The sequence below is a fragment of the Brachycentrus maculatus genome, unplaced genomic scaffold (assembly GCF_059751285.1).
Source record: "Brachycentrus maculatus isolate JH-2025_06_01 unplaced genomic scaffold, ASM5975128v1 h1tg000297l, whole genome shotgun sequence".
Classification (NCBI taxonomy): Eukaryota; Metazoa; Arthropoda; class Insecta; order Trichoptera; family Brachycentridae; genus Brachycentrus; species Brachycentrus maculatus.
In genome coordinates, this window is record NW_028281048.1 from 845,866 (window position 1) to 868,603 (window position 22,738).

A 22,738-nucleotide genomic window follows, 5' to 3' on the forward strand; every position below is an offset into this window, starting at 1 on the left:
TCGATAGTGATGATCTCAGCCTTACATTATTTCCTCATATCACTATCGAACATCTATCATACATATTTTTGACGCACATTCGTCTGAGGGACGGCATTTTGACTGCATTTAGTCTACTTTAATCTTTAGTCTTTTGCCAACTCCATGCTTCGCTTCCATACATTAGATCCATAAAGAGATCGCATTTCAACTGCGTTCAGTACATTCATCCTTATTTCGCCAACTCCACGCTTCACATTCATATTAAATACTTAATTTGTATTGAAACCAGGATGTGTAAATACTTAATTTGTATTGAAACCAGGTAGTACGTTGTGTACTACCAGTTTAGCTTTCGCTTAAAGGTTTTTACCAGCCAAAACTGCTTTCAGAACACTTCTTCTTCTTCTTCTTCTACCATTACGCCGTAAGCTTAGAGGATAGAACGCCACACTCTTCTGTCCTGACATGCACTCCTCGCCTCCTTCACATCCATACATCTAGTCATACATGCCCTCCGATGACGCAGACTTTTGACACCGCCAAATTTTAGGTTCTGATTGATCGATTGATTGATTTCAGAACACCATTCACTTTAATCTCAGCATTTCGTTACTTCCTTCGTAGTAATTTTGAAACGTTTTCCATGATTTTATTGGAGAACTCGGCCTGCAGACGACTCTTGAGGAAGAAGTACGCCACGACCCTGTAGAAGACCGTGAAGCCCAGAAGCCCGACCATTTCCATGGTGTAGCTTGCGTCTTTCATCCCCAGGTCCCTCATGAGCACCTTGGGGTCCCTGTAGTGGCAGTAGAACTGCTGGCAGTCCAGGGCGCCCCGCTCGTTGTATAAAGAAGTGGCCAGGCCGACCAGCCCATATCGGAGATAGGACAGACGCATGAGGATCACCATGATTGTCTCTATGTAAGGACCGAATCCTGCCCCATATACAGAGAGAGCGAGAGAAGGAGCTATAATTGCAGGACCCACGATCGAACCGTTCTGAAGAGAAATAATTTATTTTATGTATTAATTTTACACTAAGTATGACGAGAATTCAATGATACATTCAAAATAAAAATAAATTTTTAAAACAAGTGTTATTAAAAAAAAAAACTTGGATGTATTGTTTTACCCTGTAATGCTGTAATTCTATTGTGGACCTGATGGAATTATTTAAAAAAATATATATGGACCGGAAAGGGTTAACGACGCATAATGCGTATAGGAACAAGCATAAGAAGCATTACAGTTTTGGCCCACCTGTGCATTGAACAGTGTTGCCACTGCTATTCCAAATCCTTCGGAGCACAGTCCTGTCATGATGCCGGCGAAGCTAAACATGGCGAATCTGTCAAGTTCCAGCAGTTGGCCAGACATCAGATACGTCATGGTCACACACACCACACCGAGGATTATCTGAAAAATAACAATACATCATAAATTATTCAAAAATAACAGTAACATCATAGATTCCAAAACTTATTTGACTCGACACCTTTTTTTTCAAAGTCGATATTTTCATTCAATTTTTTTTTATAGTTTTGGCGTTTAATTTGTAGAACTCCATTTTAATTTATTTTCTATTATTATTTATTATTATTAAAACAGTCGTTTGAAAATGCCATAACTATGCGAAATAATTGTCACAAAATTATTATTTATAATGTGTTTTTTAACTATAAAATACAACTTACATAGTAAACTCTGTGTTTAATTTAAAATTTAATACACAATATTTTCTATCGCCCACTTTTGGGAAAACTTCATATTTTTTTTGCATTTCACAATATAATATAATTAACAGTACAAAAACATATATTAATACAAAAAATATCCCACAAAGGCATAGCCTGTGTGTGGATATACATTTTATTTTAGGTTATAATAAAGGGTAGGTACTGGAAAAAATAAAATAGTTTTATCAAAAATAATCAAAAATATAAATATATTAAAATTAATAATGTATTTTTATTTACTTTATCTTTGGTTAGTTGAAAGATATTGTTGTTTAGCAATAAGCCCGCCAATGAACTTATTTATTCTCTGTACATGAAGTTTAAATAAATAAATAAATATATTAAGCATTTTTGACATGCCAATAAAGACGGAGAAGATTATGAAAGTCTCGGTATTTACAGGGTTTTGACCTGTCATAGCCCGATAAAGTGATATCTTTTCTCACACGTGCAACTCTCATCATTCTACCCATTATTAACAACCATGCTACTCATACATATCGCTCACTCCTTTCAAGAACGTCATAAATCAAAAATCGTCAATTTTCAGTTTTGCATGTTTTTGGAATGCCCAGAAAATGTACTTTATCCCAGCAAAAGAGGCATATTTTTAACATAATATTTACCTGCTACAGGGCAGAAAATGTTGTTTTTGCATTTTGAAGAAAATGTATTGTTTAATATTTTTTAAAATATATTAAATATTTATCAAATGGAGAAAAAACCTTCAGGTTTTACCTAAAAAGTACTGTTGCACAGTAAAATGTTCAAAAAGAGGCTTGATATTTATTTTTAATACATTGTATTATATTTTTAAACTTTAAAAACGTTCTCCTGAAAAATCAAGTTTTTTGATTTATGACGTTCTTGAAAGGAGTGAGCGATATATATATTGATCAATCTCATGACACAGTACATATGAATTCACAACGGTCATTTATGTTGGATAGAGGAAAGATATTATTTGTATAGATATTTTATTATTATTATGCAAGATCCGACCCCAAACAGGATACATTCAAAATGTAAAAAAGCTTTCATACTGTTGAGTACGGTGCCTGCAAGTCCAAAACGCACCCCAGATGTTTTTAATTACTTACGTATTTTTTATTTGAACTTACAATGCACGGCAACCCAGCGATGGTCAGTGCAGAATAATATGCATTCAAGCCATACCACCGGTTGAAGTATTCTCTTTGCAAATTTTTGAGCTCGTTCGGATCTGAAAAAAGATTTTTTAGTAAGAGTATAATGCCAACATGAAATAAACAATCAATTCTATCAGGAAATTGAAATCATCGTGAAAAAAAAAACAATTAAAACTTTATGGCAAGATTATTGTAACCATTAATGTTAATTTACAGATAATTTTTATTAAAATTTTATTTAAAAATTCTCATTCATATTATTGACTTTTGAATTATTTCGATTACAAGGATATGTTTTTTATTATTAATTAATTAAATAATTAATAGCTTCATATGTATATTTGTATATATATATATATATATATATATATATATATATATATATATGTATATATATATATATATATATATATATATATATATATATATATATATATACATATATATATATATATATATATATATATATATATATATATATATATATATATATATATATATATATATATATATATATATATATATATATATATATATATATATATATATATATATATATATATATATATATATATATATATATATATATATATATATATATATATATATACATACATACATACATCGGTATAAGAACTTTTGGTCCTTGTTTTAAGGCTTTATTTTGACGTGGTTGATTACTTTATTCAATATGAATATTTCAAGACAAAATACTACGTAAATTCAATCAGGTGTTTCAGAAATAACATGTTTTTTTTCAGAAGAAACTAGTCGACGGGTTATCGATCAGTATCCATATTGTCAGGAAGTAAATGATTAGAAAAAGAAAATAATGAACATTTGATTTTATCCGAATGATTAATTACGTTACGTTATCTATATACTATACTAGATATTAAAAATGATAATTTTGGTATCTTATCGACCCCCCGTAAAGTATAGATTTGTCGCTCGCTGGTGACAACAGGCTATATTTAGAGTTGAAGATAATATTTATAAATACTATCTCTCTTACCCTTATTCCCACCCATTGGTGCATGCGGCACTGAATCGTATATAACCAATGTTATATTGATCGCTAAGCATTAAAAACAAAGGCGATGAGTCTTTCTCGTCAGGTACCAGTCTAGGGTTATATAAAATAAATATGAGCTTGAAAAATCACTGATATTTATTTTGACCCCCCTGGGAAACGAATCCGAGACTTCCAGCACGGTAGCCTGACCGCTAACAAAACTACGCAGGCGGACAAATGAATACTGTATATACATATACGACAATATTTTCAAACATATTGCATACATAAGTCATACAGATAATATTCCATATATTGTATTTATACATATTTATTTCAAACCGTGAGGTGAACCATGCAGGCCTCTAAAATATATATGACAATACAAATACATAACATAAAATGAAAATGAAAAAAAAAACTTTAAAATTTTTTGTATACTTAATGTAAATTAAAGTGAAACTTTTTTTAACTTTACCTGGTAAATAATAAATCCGTAACGCGTGTTTCGTTGCATTTAACATCATCATTAAATCCTGTTCAATGATTTGAATATGTCGAAACACATGTCACAAAAGATTTTGAGAAACAGCAGTAGTTATTAAGTAAAAGTTAAATGAATAAAAAATAATAAATCTCACAAAAAAGTGGCTGCCGTAACATTTTTATGCCTTTTCATTTTGATTTGAAGATAAGATCATTGAATTATGTTATTTTGTCATTCGAAAGGGTTTTTGTCTTTCTTTAAATTCCCTTTTTTATATTATTTATGAAGGAAAGTGCAACGTTGGGTCCTACGGATGGTATAACGCAGGTTCATAAACTAATATGATCGTATTATTTTTCCCTTCTTTGTAATCAAGAGCCCAAGAGTCTGTGCGTATGTGTGGCTGTGAGTGTAAATTTGGGTTGAACTAGAATACTCACATAACAGTATCGGGAACATGACATAGGTGTACATGAAGAATACAATGATGCTGAGGCAGTACTTGAAGTTTGCTATGGGAATGGACCCATCGTTACCAATTTGAAAGAAAATACCGCCAAGCAAAATTCCAGAAGCCATGTGGTGGGCCAGCTGTATCCATAATGATGTCTGGAATTAACAAATTATTGTTCAATTCAAAATCTTATTATAGCAAGTTTTAGTAAGGGGAGTGTAAAAAACAATTGAACTTTTTAAGTATTATATTTTCTCATACAAATTTAGAACTTTTCATATAAATGTACGGTAGAAAGAGTCGTCAACAAATCAAATTCTTTGATATATTATTCAAATATACCAGCAAGAACCCATTTTTGTAGTCAAATTTCTAAAAAAAAAACACTTAAAATCCTTACCGTATCTTATATGTACTAGTAAAAATTACTGAGAAACGCTATTTAAATTTATTAAATTTAATTTGTTAGAAAAATTATATAAAATCATGGTTATGCTGATAATATATGCCTTGTTATATATATAATATATGCCTTGCCAAGGCATATATATAATATATGCCTTGTTTTGTGTATTACTATTTGTATATATCGCTCACTCCTTTCAACATCAAAAAACTGGATTTTGCAGGAGATCGTTTTTAAAGCTTATAAATATAATAAGATGTACTAAAAATAAATATCAAGCCACTTATTGAACTTTTTACTATGCAACAGATCTTTTTAGGTAAAACCTGAATGTTTTTTCTCCATTTGAAAAATATTTAGTAAATTTAAAAAAATAATTAGACAATACCCTTTCTTCAAAATGCAAAAACAACACTGTCTGCCCTGAAGTGGGTAAATGTTAAGTTAAAAATATGCCGCTTTTGCTGGGATATACTCGTAGTACATTTTTTGGGCATTCTGAAAACATGCACAACTGAAAATTGACGATTTTTGATATATGACGTTGTTGAAAGGAGTGAGCGATATATGAACAAATTGTGTGTGTTTCCCTCTCAGGATTTAATTTGGCCATAAATAGCTAGTTCACCATGATTTATTTAATAAATCAATAATTAATTTTATTGATTTTTTCCTCATTTATTTTAATCGACAAGTGATCGGGTTTTGTCACCAGTCTAATGATGTCAGTAACGACATCACCAGACGTGTTGTTTTACTATAAAAACTGCAGTTACACCATAAAATGTCAGTAATTTACTTAAACGAGAAAATTAATTATTTACGTTCATAGTTAACTCTACAAATGCGCAGAAAATTATGTTCATAATCAGACGCGATAATTACTCACCGTGTTTCGAAATTTTTGCAGCAACATTCTTTTCAGTATGATTCTGAATTGCGTAAGGAATGACGTCGGATATCCTGTGCCAATCTGTTTGACGACCGCGATCTCCTCTTCGATGCTTCTCTGCCTCGACAGCTTCCGGATGTGTTCGATGACGATCGGGGTCTCCTCGGGATAAAAGGTCTTTTTGCCATTTCCGATTGCGGCGGACAATAGCTTGGTACTAGCCCCGTCGGTCTGTATCGTCTCCATCACGAAATCTGCCGGGTTGTGGGTCTTTGGGCAGTGGCATCCGATTTGACTCATGAAGGGCACCAACAGTAATGGAGGACCCTGGTAGACACACTTCCCTCTTCCGATGACGTAGACATTGTCGAACAACGTAAATACGGAAGCGGATGGTTGATGTATAGTACAAATAATCGTCCTGCCAAAGTTTGCTAGGATTTTCAGAAGGGATATGCATTGCTTGATGGACACTATGTCTAAGCCTCTGTAACAATAAAGGCGTATTATTTCATTATATACAATAAATATAAAAAATAAATGAAAAATATTATGTATGATAGTCTCTTAATAAATTATAAGGCCAATTTTCACACTAAATTTTGCATATATTTTATTAATATTATGTCGTTCTATATTTTACGGAGAAGAGTCATTGCTTCCACAAGGGTAACAACCCTCAGTAATGAGGAATACGACGGAGAAGAATTGATAACAATAACATGTACTGTTCCAATAAAGGAACGCGTGTTTCACATAACGAAATTGCCCCTAGAACGAGTTAAATACGTTACGCGAGGCATCACTGTATAACATATTGATCGGTCATCTTGGGAAAGTGAGATTATGTGAGTTTATGGACAACATATGATGGTTACTCACGAAGTTGGTTCGTCTAAATAAATGATTGGAGGATTGTTGACGAGTTCAAGGGCAACTGCGAGCCTCTTCTTTTGCCCTCCAGATAACTGCTCCGTTCGCGTGTTTTTACACGTGGCTAATCCCAAAGTTGTCAATACCTCTTCAACCTGTAAAGACGTATACAACATGAAAAAGACATTATTGTTATCATTGAATATTTTTTAAGAAACGTCTGAAACTAATATTATGTACAATCTATCATTTTATTCCGAACTGTCCATCAAACCTCCTCCCCTAGTTTCTCCCTCTACCTTCTTCCCTCAACTCCCTTTTTCCTTTGCCTTCCTCATTATCAACTTGTAATTTATGCGTTTTCAAATGTTCAAGTACTATCTACCCTTTGATTGCAAACAGCTAGGTATATATGGTATCAAACGTTTTGACCAACATCACTAGTCTGTTTTTGGTTGGTTGGAAGGTATGGCTGTTTAGCAATAAGCCCGCTAGTGTACTTATTTATTTTCTGTACATGAAGTTTAAATAAATAAATAAATTTGAAGTAGTTGATAATTTCAAGTTTTCCTCGGTCTTTCTTTAGTCCTATTGTTTTTCGAACATTCGCCTCATAAATTCGTTTTATTCCGTTTTTTCTTCATTCATTCGTTCTAAAAAATATTCAGTTACCTTTTTAAAATTATTCATAATGTTAATTTCTTATTTCACCATCCGAACATCTATCATATATCGTTTTGCCGCACATTTGTCTGAAGAATTGCTTTTCGACTACATTCAGTCTACTTTTATCATTCTTTTGCCAATTTCATGCTTTTCTTTCATACATCAGGGTTGGAACCAGAACTCCTTGTGTATTGTCCTATGTATTGCCAGAATAGATTTCGCTCAAAGGTTTTTGTTTGCTATAACTGATTTCAGTGTACAATTTACTCTGTTTCCGCCATTTACTCCCCTTTTAATATCAATATCAATTTTTCCATCCCTAGAAAACATTCATTCCAAATATACAAAAATATCTACCTGTATCAAAATTTCTCCAACCACTAATATTTTACACCCAGATCTACTGAACTGTCACGAAAGGTGGGATCATACATGATAAAAATAGCGAAGGTACCATAAACCAAGCTAGGACACAAAATGCCGAACCCTCTTCTAGTGGAACGGAAGGTCTGCTGACCACAGTCAACAGTCCGGCTTCTCTTAGAGAGTGTTACGTGGTTTTCTCCCAGCAATGAGCAAATGCTGAGAAGTTCCTGATTGGCTTACAAAACAGATTCAAATCAAATATCTTTGTTATAGTTAAAAGAAACAAAAATCCACTTTATAATCTATAAACCTTAAATATAACAAGCAAGATAAATAAAAAATGCAATTCCCATCTAAAAAAAACAGATCTACCATACGAATATTACTCTTTCAAAAACCACAACCTTAGATTTGCCAATATTTATCATCAAATCAATTTCCTTGTACATGTTATATACCTACTATTGTCACCAGCATGTGCTGGTCTTTCATTTCATTTATACATGATTTTGTATATCGCTCATTCCTTTCAAGAACGTCATAAATCAAAAAACTTGATTTTTCAGGAGAACGTTTTTAAAGTTTATAAATATAATACAGTGTATTAAAAATAGATATCAAGCCATTTACTGAACTTTTTACTGTGCAACAGTCTTTTTGAGTAAAACCTGAAGGTATTTTCTCCATTTGAAAAATATTTAGTTTATTTAAAAAAATACTTAAATAACACATTTTCTTCAAAATGCAAAAACAACACTTTCTGACCTGTAGCAGGTAAATATTAAGTTAAAAATATGCCGCTTTTGCTGGGATATAGTACATTTTCTGGGCATTCCGAAAACATGCACAACTCAAAATTGACGATTTTTGATTTATGACGTTCTTGAAAGGAGTGAGCGATATGTACTTTTATAAAATATATCGATAAAGATACTAATAAAATGAGATGCTGAATATTTCTGGGAATCCGAAAACAGAAAAATGTAAATTTTACGTCATCATACCTTCTCGTATTTACATTACAAAAACTCATTTTGCGTAGTAATATATAATAATAAAAAAAACCTGTTTTGTATCACATTTTCTCTAAGGATTGTATCTTGTTTGTTCAAATATTTTTTTTCTGCAACTTCAATATCCACTTTTAATATTTACTTACCTGATCTGACGTCATTCGTTGGAGAACATAAATAAGAAGTGCGCATTAAAAAGCCTTCAAATGAATCATTTGCAAAGTAACTATGTAGGTAAATGAAAATCAAGTATGAAAACAATAAATTGTACCAATACCAATGAAAAGATAAATTGATCGATAAATATCTAACAGCGAACATGAGTCTTAATAAATTGAGTGAATACAATTATAAATAGTAGGGTTTTTAAGATAATCAGCACAAAAGTAACCTTTTTATGAAATGAAACTTCTTAGGCGACCTTTTGATAATCGGACAAGAATTGAGAGTGAAATTTCAAGGACGCGTCACATTTATTAGGCACATTTCGTTACACGTGAGAGAAGAAAGATTTAACGTGGAGGGAAAGAGAAACAGATATATTTTATAGATTTAGACGTGACGGGAGTGGAGCAATAAAAAACGACGTTTACACAACGTTACAAAGCGATAGAATAATAAAGTGTGCACACGTTATAGAAATACAGGTCAGTCGCTATATATGAACATCTGAGGTACCTACCACGCGTTGTGTAAGTAATATTTACCATTGTGTTTTAAAAAACCCAATGGATGAATAACAAAATCCGGAACTATGTACAATAGACGCAATTTTATCTCGTTATCTCGAAAATATCGATTACAAACATGTTTTAGTTATCACAAACCATCAATATCAGTATTACTGATTGAAGCACTAATCAATGGCAGTGTAAATATCGAATATTTATCATGCAAATTTTGTACATACCAGTTTCATACCAATATTAGATATAAGATAGAAGGTATGTAGTTTCTTAGTAACATAAGTTATTACGTATGTAGTTTCTTAACAATATTAGTTATTACGTATGTATGTACGTATGTATGTATGTTTCTTGTAATATAAGTTATAAGGTATGTGTTTTCTTACCAATATTTGATATTAATTATGTAGTTTCTTACCACGAGAGCTTTCTCTTGCTTCCCAAGCTCGGATCCCAGCTTGAGGCTCGCGGCCACCCCCATGGCCTCCTGCACCGTGAGCCAGGGCTGCATGAGGTCGTCCTGCATGATGTAGCTGGACAGTTTGTGGTACAGTCGCATGTCGCGTGGTCTGCCATTCACGAGGATGTTGCCAGTCACGTTTGATGATCTGAAAAAAATAAGCAAAATAAGAAAAAATAACAAACAAACCTAATAATTTAGTACAGTGAGCGCCACACGGTAGCTCGCCGAGGCATTTTCGGTGGCTCGCGTAGGATATTAAATTTGCCTAGTAAATTTTATTATTGAACTCCGAAAATAAATATAAAAAATTGTGCTAAATTTTATCAAAATGCTTAAACGGTTGCCTCAAAGGTTAATCCGATGTTTTAATTTATTTTTAGTAATATAAAAATATTATGTATGGTATGATAAGGGTCGATGATAAAAAATATTAAAAAAAACTTTAAAGAGGGAATTTTTATAGGTAGCTCACCTGACAAGTTCAATTTCTGATAGTAGCTCACATCCTTGAGTTTTGTAGATTTAAATTGTGTAATGACATTTCTTGGTGATATGCCATTTTATATAATAAAATAACAACTACATAGTTTTTTCCACATTTATTTTATTCTTTTTTATATGAAAGAAGGCTGAGCGGAATCAATTGATGATTTTATTAAATAAAATATTGACTTACGTGCATCCAACAAGAATATTCATAAGCGAACTTTTCCCAGATCCTGATGGCCCAATGATTGCGGTCAACTCCCCCGACCGAAATGATCCTGAAACTTCTTTCAATATTGTACGCTTTCCTGAAAAATAATGACACATGGATGGAAATTGACCAATTATAATCGGCGCAAGACAATTTGCGATTTCTTTTTTTCAAGTGTAAACCCTGATCGGTTAATAAAGATAATCTGATCATGCAACATGATCAGAATTAAAAACCGTTATACGTCTATACATGTTCGTTATTTCACATTCTCACAAAGAGTAGTTTTTGAACGAACGGATTTTGTTGACTCATTAATTTATATTGATAATAAGTGACCGGATCACAATTTCGAGTAAATATAATAAAAAAATATTTCGATTTAAGTTAACGTTTGATAAATATTACCATAAAGTATCTACCGAATAAATTTAATGAAAATATAAAGTTTTTTTTTGGTGTTAGATTTATTTTATATAATGTGCCACAAAGTATGAGCAAAAAACATTTAAAAAAACAAAATTTTAATCATCCATTTTCTGCATGTTTTTTTAAATACTGTTAGTAGAATGTAAGTAAAAATGTTTCCGAGTTTAATCAATAATATTTTTTTATATTAAAATTATTCGTGTTGATTATTGAGATTTTAATTAATATGTTAATAAAATACAAATATATTTGAACAAATATATAAAAAGATTTTAATATTTAATAAATTACATCAATCCATCTTTAATATTATTTTAAGTCAGGGTTGTTTTTCCCATACAAAACTTTGCCAGTTCATTCAATTAAATGAAACCAATTATCACAGCTCTTCCATACAACGATTTGTATGGTTTCTTTCCTTATACTGACAATGTCAGCATACAAACAATAACGAAGTATGTGTGTATGTATGTCATGTGTGAAACATACACATAAATATGCGTAGGTGTCAGACTTCTTAAAGTAAATATTATTTAATCTACATACGTAAAAATAGTAAAGATAACTTTAAAAAAAATGACGAATGAATTAAGTGTTTAGAATAAAACGCTTCTCCTATTCGACCGTGTTGGTTATTCTCTTTTGGGGAAAGTCCATATATGTATATATATATATATATATATATATATATATATATATATATATATATATATATATATATATATATATATATATATATATATATATATATATATATATATATATATATATATATATATATATATATATATATATATATATATATATATATATATATATATATATATATATATATATATATATATATATATATATATATATATATATATATATATATATTATATATATATATATATATATATATATATATATATATATATATATATATATATATATATATTATATATATATATATATATATATATATATTTATATATATATATATATATATATATATATATATATATATATATATATATATATATATATATATATATATATATATATATATATATATATATATATATTTATATATCTATATATTTAATATATATATATATATATATATATATATATATATATATATATATATATATATATATATATATATATATATATTTATATAGATATAAATAAATATATGGTAGAAATACTTGAATCTTAGAGGAATGTGCGGCAAAACGTTGTATGATAGATGTTTGAATTCTAATTCATTATGACCTCTTATTCTTTTTGGCACATTCACGAGATACAAGGCAAATGTCGTCGATAATAGAATCAGATAAAGACAGAGAAAAACTTGGCAATAAGTTTTTCACATACTTGTATCTCCATATGAGGTATGTATGTACCATATTAGGAGATGCATGAATGTGGAAGAAGCGATGATTGTTGGCGAAGACTTATGAGATTGGATTGTTTGGGAGATTGGTGTGGCGTTCTATGCTCTTTGCCATATATATTTTCCATTTTACCAGACTGAGCCACTTTAGTCGTTATTAAAATAATATACTAATAAAATAATTAATTTTATACTGGTAGGTACTATAAAATTAGCGGCTGGGTAAATATAAAATTACAGATAAGTATTTTTTGTTACTTTTTTTTACTGCAGAGATCAATTACGTAATAGAGTTACATATTACATTTTTCAATTGAATAATATTATATAATTTTTTTTAATGCATGAATAAAAAGTGTTTTCAGGTCGTGTGTGCGGTGCGTGTCTCTTAGGTCAGCTGGGGGTCATTATTATAATCTGTTAATTATTTATCATCCTTGCAAAGCGAGTATCCAATTAATATATTAATCTCTTATCAGTATTATATAAAATACGAAATTTGCAAAATAAAAACCTTTAAAAAAATCATGGAATATCAGCGCTTATTGGCAAGCGCCGCGGCGTAGTTGGGTAGACGGTCGACTGGGAAACTGCGTCGCGGGTTCGATTCCCGCCAATTGCAAAATGAATTCAAGAAATATGTATAATCAATTAGTGTTTGGGATGTATCTTTTAAATCTAGCTTCTATATTCTTATTTTCTTAACTGCAGACAAGCCTCTAAGATAGAGGATTGCAGGTTATTCCTTTAAAAAATAACATGATTATTCTAACTCATGACTTCACTTTTAATTTTTACTTCCAATTTTTATTTATATTTTCTTACTTTATTATTTTTGATTGTTACTACCCTTTTTTACAACCAAATTTCTATTCTTTATATATGTGTTTAACCTGCATCTTTATTGTTTCTGTAAGCTTGTTGTGTTCCCATCTAATTGATGAAAAACATCAAAACTATTTGTCTTGCACTGTATTTCGTTTATTGTAATATGTTTTTCATTGTTTGTGAACCGTAAATAAATAAAATAAAAATGACATATTGTCCGCTACCTAGTATATTTCACTTCAAGTTGCACTGTATACATATGTGGTAATAACTAATTTAGGAAAAATAAATAATTAATATGAATTTTTTATTTTTTATTACTATTTAAAAAAATACAATATTACAAATTTGGTTTGTAAAACGTCCAATTTAAAATGAAAAACCTAGATTAATAAATTATGAAAACTCATTGGTTGCATTCTCTGGTAACGTCCTGATATTTTTTATTGTTTGGGGCTACCGATTCGTAAAAACCCAATTCCACGAGATTTTTATTTACGTTAAAAGATTTTCCTGCTTACTGTTTCAATATATTGTAATAACTATATGACCTTGCATCTACAATATTTCACATGTGAGTCTGATATCATTATGTACGGGTTTTAAAATCTGTAATAATATAATATTTATAAAAGTGGAATTTAATGGTTTATTTATTTTTCGTATTTGTTAGTCTACCCAACTACGCTTGTGCCTATCAATAACACACTACAGTGGAACTTCTCATAATGAATATAATTCGTTCCAGAATCTTACTCGCTAAGCAAAACACTCGTTAAGAGAATTTTGTTTTGACTGGCGCGAAAGTCTCGGCTCACAAGTGAATGTCGTGAAAAAGGGACTTGCCTTTTCTCTGTAGTCGATATGCAAAATGTCACTCGTTAAGGGAGTAACTTTTTCACATTTTTTGCCGTTATGCAAATTACTCGTTATGAGAGGTTCTACTGTATATGAAAACATACATAGAACCTAAAAATAAAAAACACGGAAAACATAAAACAAATTCAAAGATATAGGTACCGCGGTTGGTCAAAGGAACCTTGAATATTACTCAATAAAGCTGTGTAACATGTTTACGAAACAATGTATAAAAGAGCGATTTAAAATTAGATATTGAAAATGGGTAGATTTTAAATAGATCGTATCATTCGGCCATGTCATCTTTAATTGCATAACTTGTGATTAATATCTAATAAAATAACAATAACATTTAAAAAAAATTAATTTGCCCTCCGCACGGCAAAACCCTGTGAGATCATTATAAATTTTGAAATTGTAAATATGTGTCAAATAAAAGAAATTGGTTCATTAAATGAAGATCGAAAAATATATACTAATATATTTATGCATACATAAAACAGTAATTGCATAGACTGTAACAAAAAACGGGCTAATCAACGGATAATCGGGAGTATCAGAAATGAAGACTCAAAGGACCTTATCTGGCAAGAGTCTACGTGATAGAATAAGGAATACCAGGATAAGAGAAATATGCGAAATCGAAGATGTCGTTAGGTGGGGAAGGTAACGAAAAAGCATGCGCGTGTGAGAAGAATGGAACCGTCCAGACTCCCCCACATTGCATTGTCACAGTCTAACCCCAAAGTAGACGACTCCCGGGCAGACCATCAAAGAGATGGGTCGATAGCTGGGAATCGACATCGCAGGTGGCTAATCCTTTCTAAAAACAGGCCGCAAGGCCTACACCATATGTCAGCACTATAAACCGACTAGAAGCATTAAAAATGTGGCTACATCATAGAATGCTACGCATTCCATGGACCGATAAATGGTCAGCAACGAAAATGTGCGCCAAAGGGCAAGAGCAGGAAGACAGTTGCTAACTGATATCAAGGTCCGAAAGGTATCTTATCTGGAGCATGTGCTGAGATGAGAGATGTATGAGCTATTGCACCTGGTCATAAAAGGCAAAATAGAGGGTCGACGAGGTGTGGGCAGAAGGCAGATCTTCTGGCTCCGGAATATACGAGATTGGACGGGGATCAGGACCGTCGAGGCGCTGTTTAGAGCTGCCCAAGACAAGGACAATTACTCTCAAGTGATAGTCGACATCAGGAGGACCCGACATGATACAGACGGAAAAAGATTAGAAAAAGCCCTAAACCAAGCAAAAGAAGATATTTTTTTACATAAACTTGCCCTAAGGTTTCATTTACATAAGAGAGAATTCTTAGAATACCCTAATGATTACAGTATAAATGATGCAACATGCAACACTCAGTGTGCATCGAGTTTGTATCACCTAGATCACACAGTACTTACGTACATATCACCCATTGCTGTTACCTACATCTCGTTATGTCCATATTATTAAGCCCGCCAACTGGTTTTGGTGCAACTAATCGACTACTTAGTATCGGCGTACCTAACGCAGATCAACTGCTCGCCCTTGACAATTTGTTATCAGACTCAAGTACCAATCATTGAATCATTCGGCGAACTTGTTCGCAATTCCTAGCCAGTCGAACCCCACCTTTGCGATGCGACACAGATAAAAAATAAACTAACACGAAAAATATCGTATTTTTACAGTAATACAACTAAGAATAAATGCTAAATTTTGCATTATTATTAGGGATCAACCTTATTCATTATTAACTTTACACATCTTCTTTAATTTTTAAGACAAATAAACTAAATATGCTGTAAATCCTAGTACATAAAAAAAGCACGGAGAATTTCCTTATGCAACATATGAATAAAATAAATAAACACCCCATACCGTGAAATACAACCAATAATAAATGTTATCCTTGACTGGATCACCTTTATTTTTCACATTTTTACTAAGATACAAAAATAATTACTTACATAAATACAATAATAATATCCAGATAAATTGCGATTCAAGTAGTTTGTTATCAAGTTTTTAAATTAAGTTAAAGAAAAGTCTTTCTAAAAAACGAAAAAAAAATAGCAATCTACAACGTACATATCTATCATAAATTCAAAAAGAAAAACTTACCAATATAATGATTTGAAAGTACAAATATTATGAATAATATTTTTGACACTCATAATAGTACATAATATTTTATTTTTTTAAACCACTTCCCACTAGTCTGATGATGTCTGTAACGTCGAAACCCGGTCACTGGTCAAATAAAATAATAACGGAAAAAACTAAATACTTTTGTATTAAAATATACAAATAAAATCAATCAATTTAACCAGCTGGCGTTTAGATAAGTAAATGAGAAGAAATTAAGAATTATTGATTACATAATAAAAAAAAATCTACTCTCTATGCAACACGTCAATAAACAAATAAGATAACACTGAGCTTTCAATAAAATAAAGTGTTTTTATTATTGATGTGGGGTATAACGAAGATATAAAGATTAAAAACAATAAAAATCTCCCTGTAAGGCAATTTTAAAACTTAAGTAATATGGATGTTCAAAAATATACCCAGAATAGTGAACGTTACACAAGTTTATAAATTCAGCCGATGGCAGATCAAGTAATTGTTTAAAAAATTTGAATCCTAAACAGGAGTCTCTTTTCTGAATATCCTAACAAATATACGATTCTATAGGCAAATAATTTACGAGTATGTAAAACTCCATAAATTTTTTATATATTTTAATTTTACTCGGTAAATATCACTATTTCTTAAAATCTATCGTGAAACGTGTTTTGATGCGTTCAGTATCACTATCAAACATCGATAATATTGAATACATCGAAAAACGCGTTATAATGGATTTTAAGAAATATGGTGTTTTTCAAATAAAATTTGAGTAAATAATGGACTGGATATTAATTACTACCGAATCAATTAATGAAAATAAATAATTTTAACAATATGTTACATTAGAATAACATAAACTTTATGTGTTTCAAATGGGTCATGGGATTTTTCCATATGTTAAGAAAAATAATGTCTTGCGTGATTTTAACAAATGGGATATACGACTATGTGATTAGCACTGTAGGATTACGATTGGTCATTTTACAAATAAAACTCCAACTTTTATGCAAAATGAATTAATTGTATTCAGTATATAATGCAAACAAACGGTGGTTCCATATATTGCTGACGTATTTTTTCTTTGTCAAAGTAGTTATGTTTGATTTTATACGCATTGTGGATTGATTTAATGCACCCTACTTATGAAGCCATATGTCTGTAAAACGGTGTAACAATGGCCATAATATTAAAAAAAATACCAAATATTTGAAAAACTATATTTGTAAAGGTATTGCATTCCAAAAGGCTAATTTTTCAACGGTTCAATTGCTCTTTGTCCGGCCCCGTAGAGTAATGGTCAGCACGCTCGGCTACCGTTCTGTAGTTCCCGGGTTCGATTCCCAGGGAGGGGGGGTCAAATAAAAATAAGTGATATTTTCAATCCAACATTTATTCAATAATACCCTGGGCTGCTACTTAAAGCGGATTCTGATCACCTTTCCTTTATGAGTTAACGATCAAGATAACACTGCGTTTATATGATACAGTGTCCTATGCACCATAAGGGGTTTGAAGTTTGAAGTGAATTTTTCAACGGTTCAATAGCAACTTACCTCTTCCAGTCCTGTTTCGAACAGTATAAGATAAATTCTCGAATTCGACATCAACAGATGGTCTTTTAGCCATATTATTGAGAGCTTTTAACGATGACCGGATTTCCTCGACGTACAAGAAAGGGTCCACGATATCTCCTTCAGTTCCTTTTCTATTATCGTGTGGTACATCCTTGACCTCCATCGGAACGATCAAGAACTCAAAACTATATTCGAACTTTACCTAAATTGCAATATAATTGAAAACACAATAAAACAATTGTTTCGAATTTATTTTTATTTCAATTGCAATATAATACACAATTGGTTTTTTTATTTGATTTTTATTTAAATTGCAATATGTTACACAATTGTTTCCTTTGTTTTTTTTTAATTGCAATATAATTCACAATTGCTTGTTTTGATTTGATTTTTATATAAATTGCAATATGTTACGCAACTGTTTGTTTTTATTTTAGTTGCAATATGTTACGTAACCGTTTGTTTTTATTTGATTTTTATTTAAATTGCTATATGTTACACAATTGTTTGTATCGATTGAATTTTTAATTCAATTGCAATATAATACACAATTTTTCGTTTCGATTAGATTCTTATATTTAAATTTTAATTTGTTACACAATAATTGGTTTAATTTTTCCACTCAAATTTAATATCGCCACTAGTCACTGCGAACAATTTTTGAAAATTTGTAAATTATCTTTGACTATACGTGTTTCAAACGACAGTTAGCTAGCATGTTGCACGGTTCAGTTAGAAGGTTAGAATGGCTGATGCTGTGTGCAGTTCCAAAAGTATGGTGGAAATTCTCAAAAGGACACGAGAATATTTGCAATCTCACCATAATGTGGATGCAGGTACATAATTTCGCAACACGCGAACCTGTCTTAAGTACCATTTAGTATATCATTTTCAAGCGCGCAATTTAAATGCTAGTCAGGTGGTATCTATTCGAACCGTACTTAGTCGTTGTACACGATTTATTTACTGGAATTTTTTCTTCGATTCTAATTTCCATGGCCCATTCCTTTCGATTAGTGAAAATGTGTCACTTTTGTTGACAGTGCTGTCGCGGAGTCATTAATTGTCCCGATATTCAGTCTATTATGACCCTGAAAAATTCTTAAAAATGTGAAAATATGGGTGCCAGAATTCTCTCCTCTTGTTAACGACAGTTGTAGGAGTTCAGAGTCAAGAGAAAATTCTGAAAACTATATTTATATAAACTTAAAGACATCATCCCGAAATTCATGATCATTTCGTGAAAATGTCTCGACGGAGTCTCAGGAAATATATAGCAACCCTTCATTATTTAAAAAAAAATTGACAACTTATATCAGAGACATCATTCATATCAATCGTATTTATCATACCTTTTTTGTACTTAAGGTTTGTTTAAGATACATAAACAACAATAGATGATAGCTCAATCATAACACTAAGAAAATAACGTTTCACATATCGCTCACTCCTTTGAAGGTCATAAATCAAAAATCGTCAATTTCCAGTTGTGCGTGTTTTCGTAATGCCCAGAAAATTTACTATATCCCAGCAAAAGTGGCATATTTTAAACTTAATATTTACCCGCTACAGGGCAGAAAGTGTTGTTTTTGCAGAAAAAAGAAAGAAAAGAAAAAAGAAAACGTTTTTGAAGAAAAGGTGTTGTTTAATTATTTTTTAAATATCCTAAATATTTTTCAATTGGAGAAAAAACCTTCAGGTTTTACCTAAAAAGATCTGTTGCACAGTAAAAAGTTCAATAAGTGGCTTGATATTTATTTTTAATACATTGTATTATATTTTAAAACTTAAAAACGTTCTACTGAATTTCAAGTTTTTTGATTTATGACGTTTTTGAAAGGAATAAGCATTATGTATATAGAATCTTCCCGTGTCAACCATTTTATCATCTGTTATGGATTAGCTCTTCAATCAACTGTCACTTGCCATTGAAGAAAAACATCCTCATGGACTGGTATTTCCAATCCCAACTTCTTAACAATTATGCGATTTTAAAAGGTTCAAGATTTTAATCGATTTTTTGCACATGGTGTAACATTCACCATTCTATCCATGATTGACAACCACACTACTCAATTTTAGAAGTTATACATATTTTTGCTTAAATTGAGACCTTTTTTCACATGCTACTTCATCAAGTCAATCATGGGATGGTGAATGTTACACGAATTTGACTAGTACGGTTGTGAATGTTACACTTGTAAAAAGTCATTATTCTTCATCTGTGTTGAGATATCAATATATCAATTTCTTCGCTTATACATATAGTACGAATAGTGTAATACTTATAGCAAATCTGTGCGTGTATGTCCTACTTTATTATAATGGGTCTACCTACATCTGCGTATAAACATTGATCTGCCCATGTGCCTATGTGGGTGGAACATACGAGTTATGAAGATTTTCCGAGCATGCAAAACGTTGGGAAAATGTTGCAGCGACTCATACACGCAGATTAACATATGTATGTTCATACCAGGTGGTCGATTACAGAGGATAGATAATGCATTAACAACGCAGTATCGATAAATTTATAACAATCGTTGATAATTTATATCGACTTTTTTCGTAATAAAAACTACCTCAAAGACGCTTTGAACATTACCTCTTTTCTTCACGATATTTTGATGGTGTCCAAACTCTGGGTTTAACTCCGCTTATTTTCAGGCGTCTCCTAGTATGTAAAATAATTCGCGAAGAATCTTACATAACTAACTTACCATCACACTGCTTTCCCGTAGAGGTGAGCAGAGAGAATAAAACGCCACACTAATCTGTTTTTGCAAACAATCTTAGCCTCTTCCACATTCAATAATCTTTTCATCCATACCTGCCGATTATTCTGACTCCTAACACCTGATCACTTTCAAATATTTGAAATACTTGATCGTGCCAAGTTTTTCTTGGTTTTCCTCTGTATTTATTCATAAAACTTTTTTTTAATTACACGAAGCATCTATTTTAGATGCTTGTCTGCAGGTAGGATTGTAAGGATAGGGAAAGCAAATGTGTAAAATACATCACAAACACCCAGATCCATTGAAAATAAATGTTTCTTGAATTCATTTTGCAATTGGCGGGAATCGAACCCGCGACGCCAGTTTCGCAGTCGAGCGTCTACCCAACCACGCCACGGCGCCTATCAAATAAAAAGGTAAATATTCGTTTTTTTAATATATCGAAATTGATTGGAAATTTTAAATTCCAACACAGCGTTACATTCGAATACGTACGTGTTTTTATATCCCTGTGATAGGGTAAACATATCCTTTTAAAGAAGTCTCTTCCATAACTGCAGCGCCATCTGTTTAAGGTAACAACAATACAGGCAATATTAAACATAACTCATCTCGCTTCTTGACAGCTGCTGTCACTTGCCATTTTAATTGTTTTCGATTTAGCTCTTAGTATTTGCAGTGTTGTTTTTATGTATTTTTAATAATTTTATTGCTTCACATAAATTGTGAAATTAATACATTAGAAATGTGTGCTTTTACCGACTTTCTTTTCCATTAAACCCAGCTGAGCCAGATTTTTTTATAATAATTTATAAAAGTAAATAATACAACTAAAAAATCGATATTTGAATAAAAAATTTGAACGATACAAAAGTATTTTTCGCTTTTCAAATCATTTTTGAAAAAAGAAAACAAAAGCAATGTATGTATTTTACGAGGTAGGTACAAAAATATTCACAAATTGCGCGACACAAATCTATAAAACTTCCTTGGTAACTTGATTAACTACATATTGGGGAACAATCAATAAATATGACATTAATTTTGATATAAATACAATGCAAAACGTATAAATGTCATCATTAGAGATCGTTGCATCATTCGGTTTTTATATTCGACTATTCAATGTTATCTAGCATATCAGTGCACAATTTCGTTGTATGTTGCATATTGCGTACTCCTGGCATATTGGGCATAGAAACTAAAACTGAAAAGATATAAACCGTGAAAAAGTTACAAATACACCCCGTTCTGGTAACCTAAAAATTAAGTCATTAATTAGACACGTGTTCGTTTCATGATGTAACAAAGTTGATATATATTTTCTCCGCCGCACATCGCATTTCCGAAATGTTTCTTTTGATTCTAACATTGATTACATAGTCAAAATACTAAATTTACAGTATTTTCATATGCATGTAGGCATCTAACTCATAAATTATATACCATTTTGGATCGTCTGCGCCGGCGTCTGCCGTTTTCAAGATCAGGGTCAAATACCGGAAACGTTGGGAGAGGTCATGATCGATACGCGTGTTTAATAGTACATTTTTAACTATTTGCCGGCAACATGTAACCTGACACACACGTGGAGAACGGCCCGGTTATCGCATGATACAGCCGGCGGGCCAGTTTTGCAAGGTTCAAAGAAATTAAGATCGGATCGCGCAATTAGAGTGGCGGCGTTTGGGCGAATTCTCGATGAATCAGCTGTCATGCTGATGCCACGCGCATCCAAGCCGCGCACAGCCTCCTGATTGGTCGAGTTCACGTGGTCTGACATCGCACCATGGTAACCGCAAGCGCATGCCCCCTCTGTTGAACGTCAAATTCGTACTATCGCGAAATCCGGAACAATTTTACCGTAGATTCCGGACGATTTTCCATCAGTGGCTTTTCGCCGGCCGTG

At 31.6% G+C, this 22,738-nt stretch overlaps 1 protein-coding gene across 1 annotated transcript; it reads right to left on the reverse strand.

Moving 5' to 3' along the window:
• Window positions 1–591: 591 nt before the first annotated feature.
• On the reverse strand, window positions 592–18,254 carry LOC148304936 (ATP-binding cassette subfamily G member 4-like). The gene is made up of 9 exons (XM_088267517.1): window positions 18,053–18,254; window positions 10,864–10,981; window positions 10,143–10,332; window positions 7,003–7,148; window positions 6,118–6,607; window positions 4,809–4,977; window positions 2,840–2,940; window positions 1,243–1,398; window positions 592–981 (listed from the first exon to the last, which is right to left on the reverse strand). Exons 1-9 carry the CDS (start codon window positions 18,252–18,254, stop codon window positions 592–594), a joined length of 1,962 nt encoding a protein of 653 aa, XP_088123643.1.
• Between the last annotated feature and the right edge of the window lie 4,484 nt (window positions 18,255–22,738).

Coding starts and splice junctions, on each gene's coding strand:
- LOC148304936 (XM_088267517.1), bottom strand. CDS start 18,254: ATGGAGGTCAAGGATGTACCACACGATAATAGAAAAGGAACTGAAGGA. Junction 7,149..10,142: donor AGCAAGAGAAAGCTCTCGTG/GTAAGAAACTAC, acceptor ACGTCTTTACAG/GTTGAAGAGGTATTGACAAC. Junction 4,978..6,117: donor TGCAAAAATTTCGAAACACG/GTGAGTAATTAT, acceptor TGTTAATTCCAG/ACATCATTATGGATACAGCT.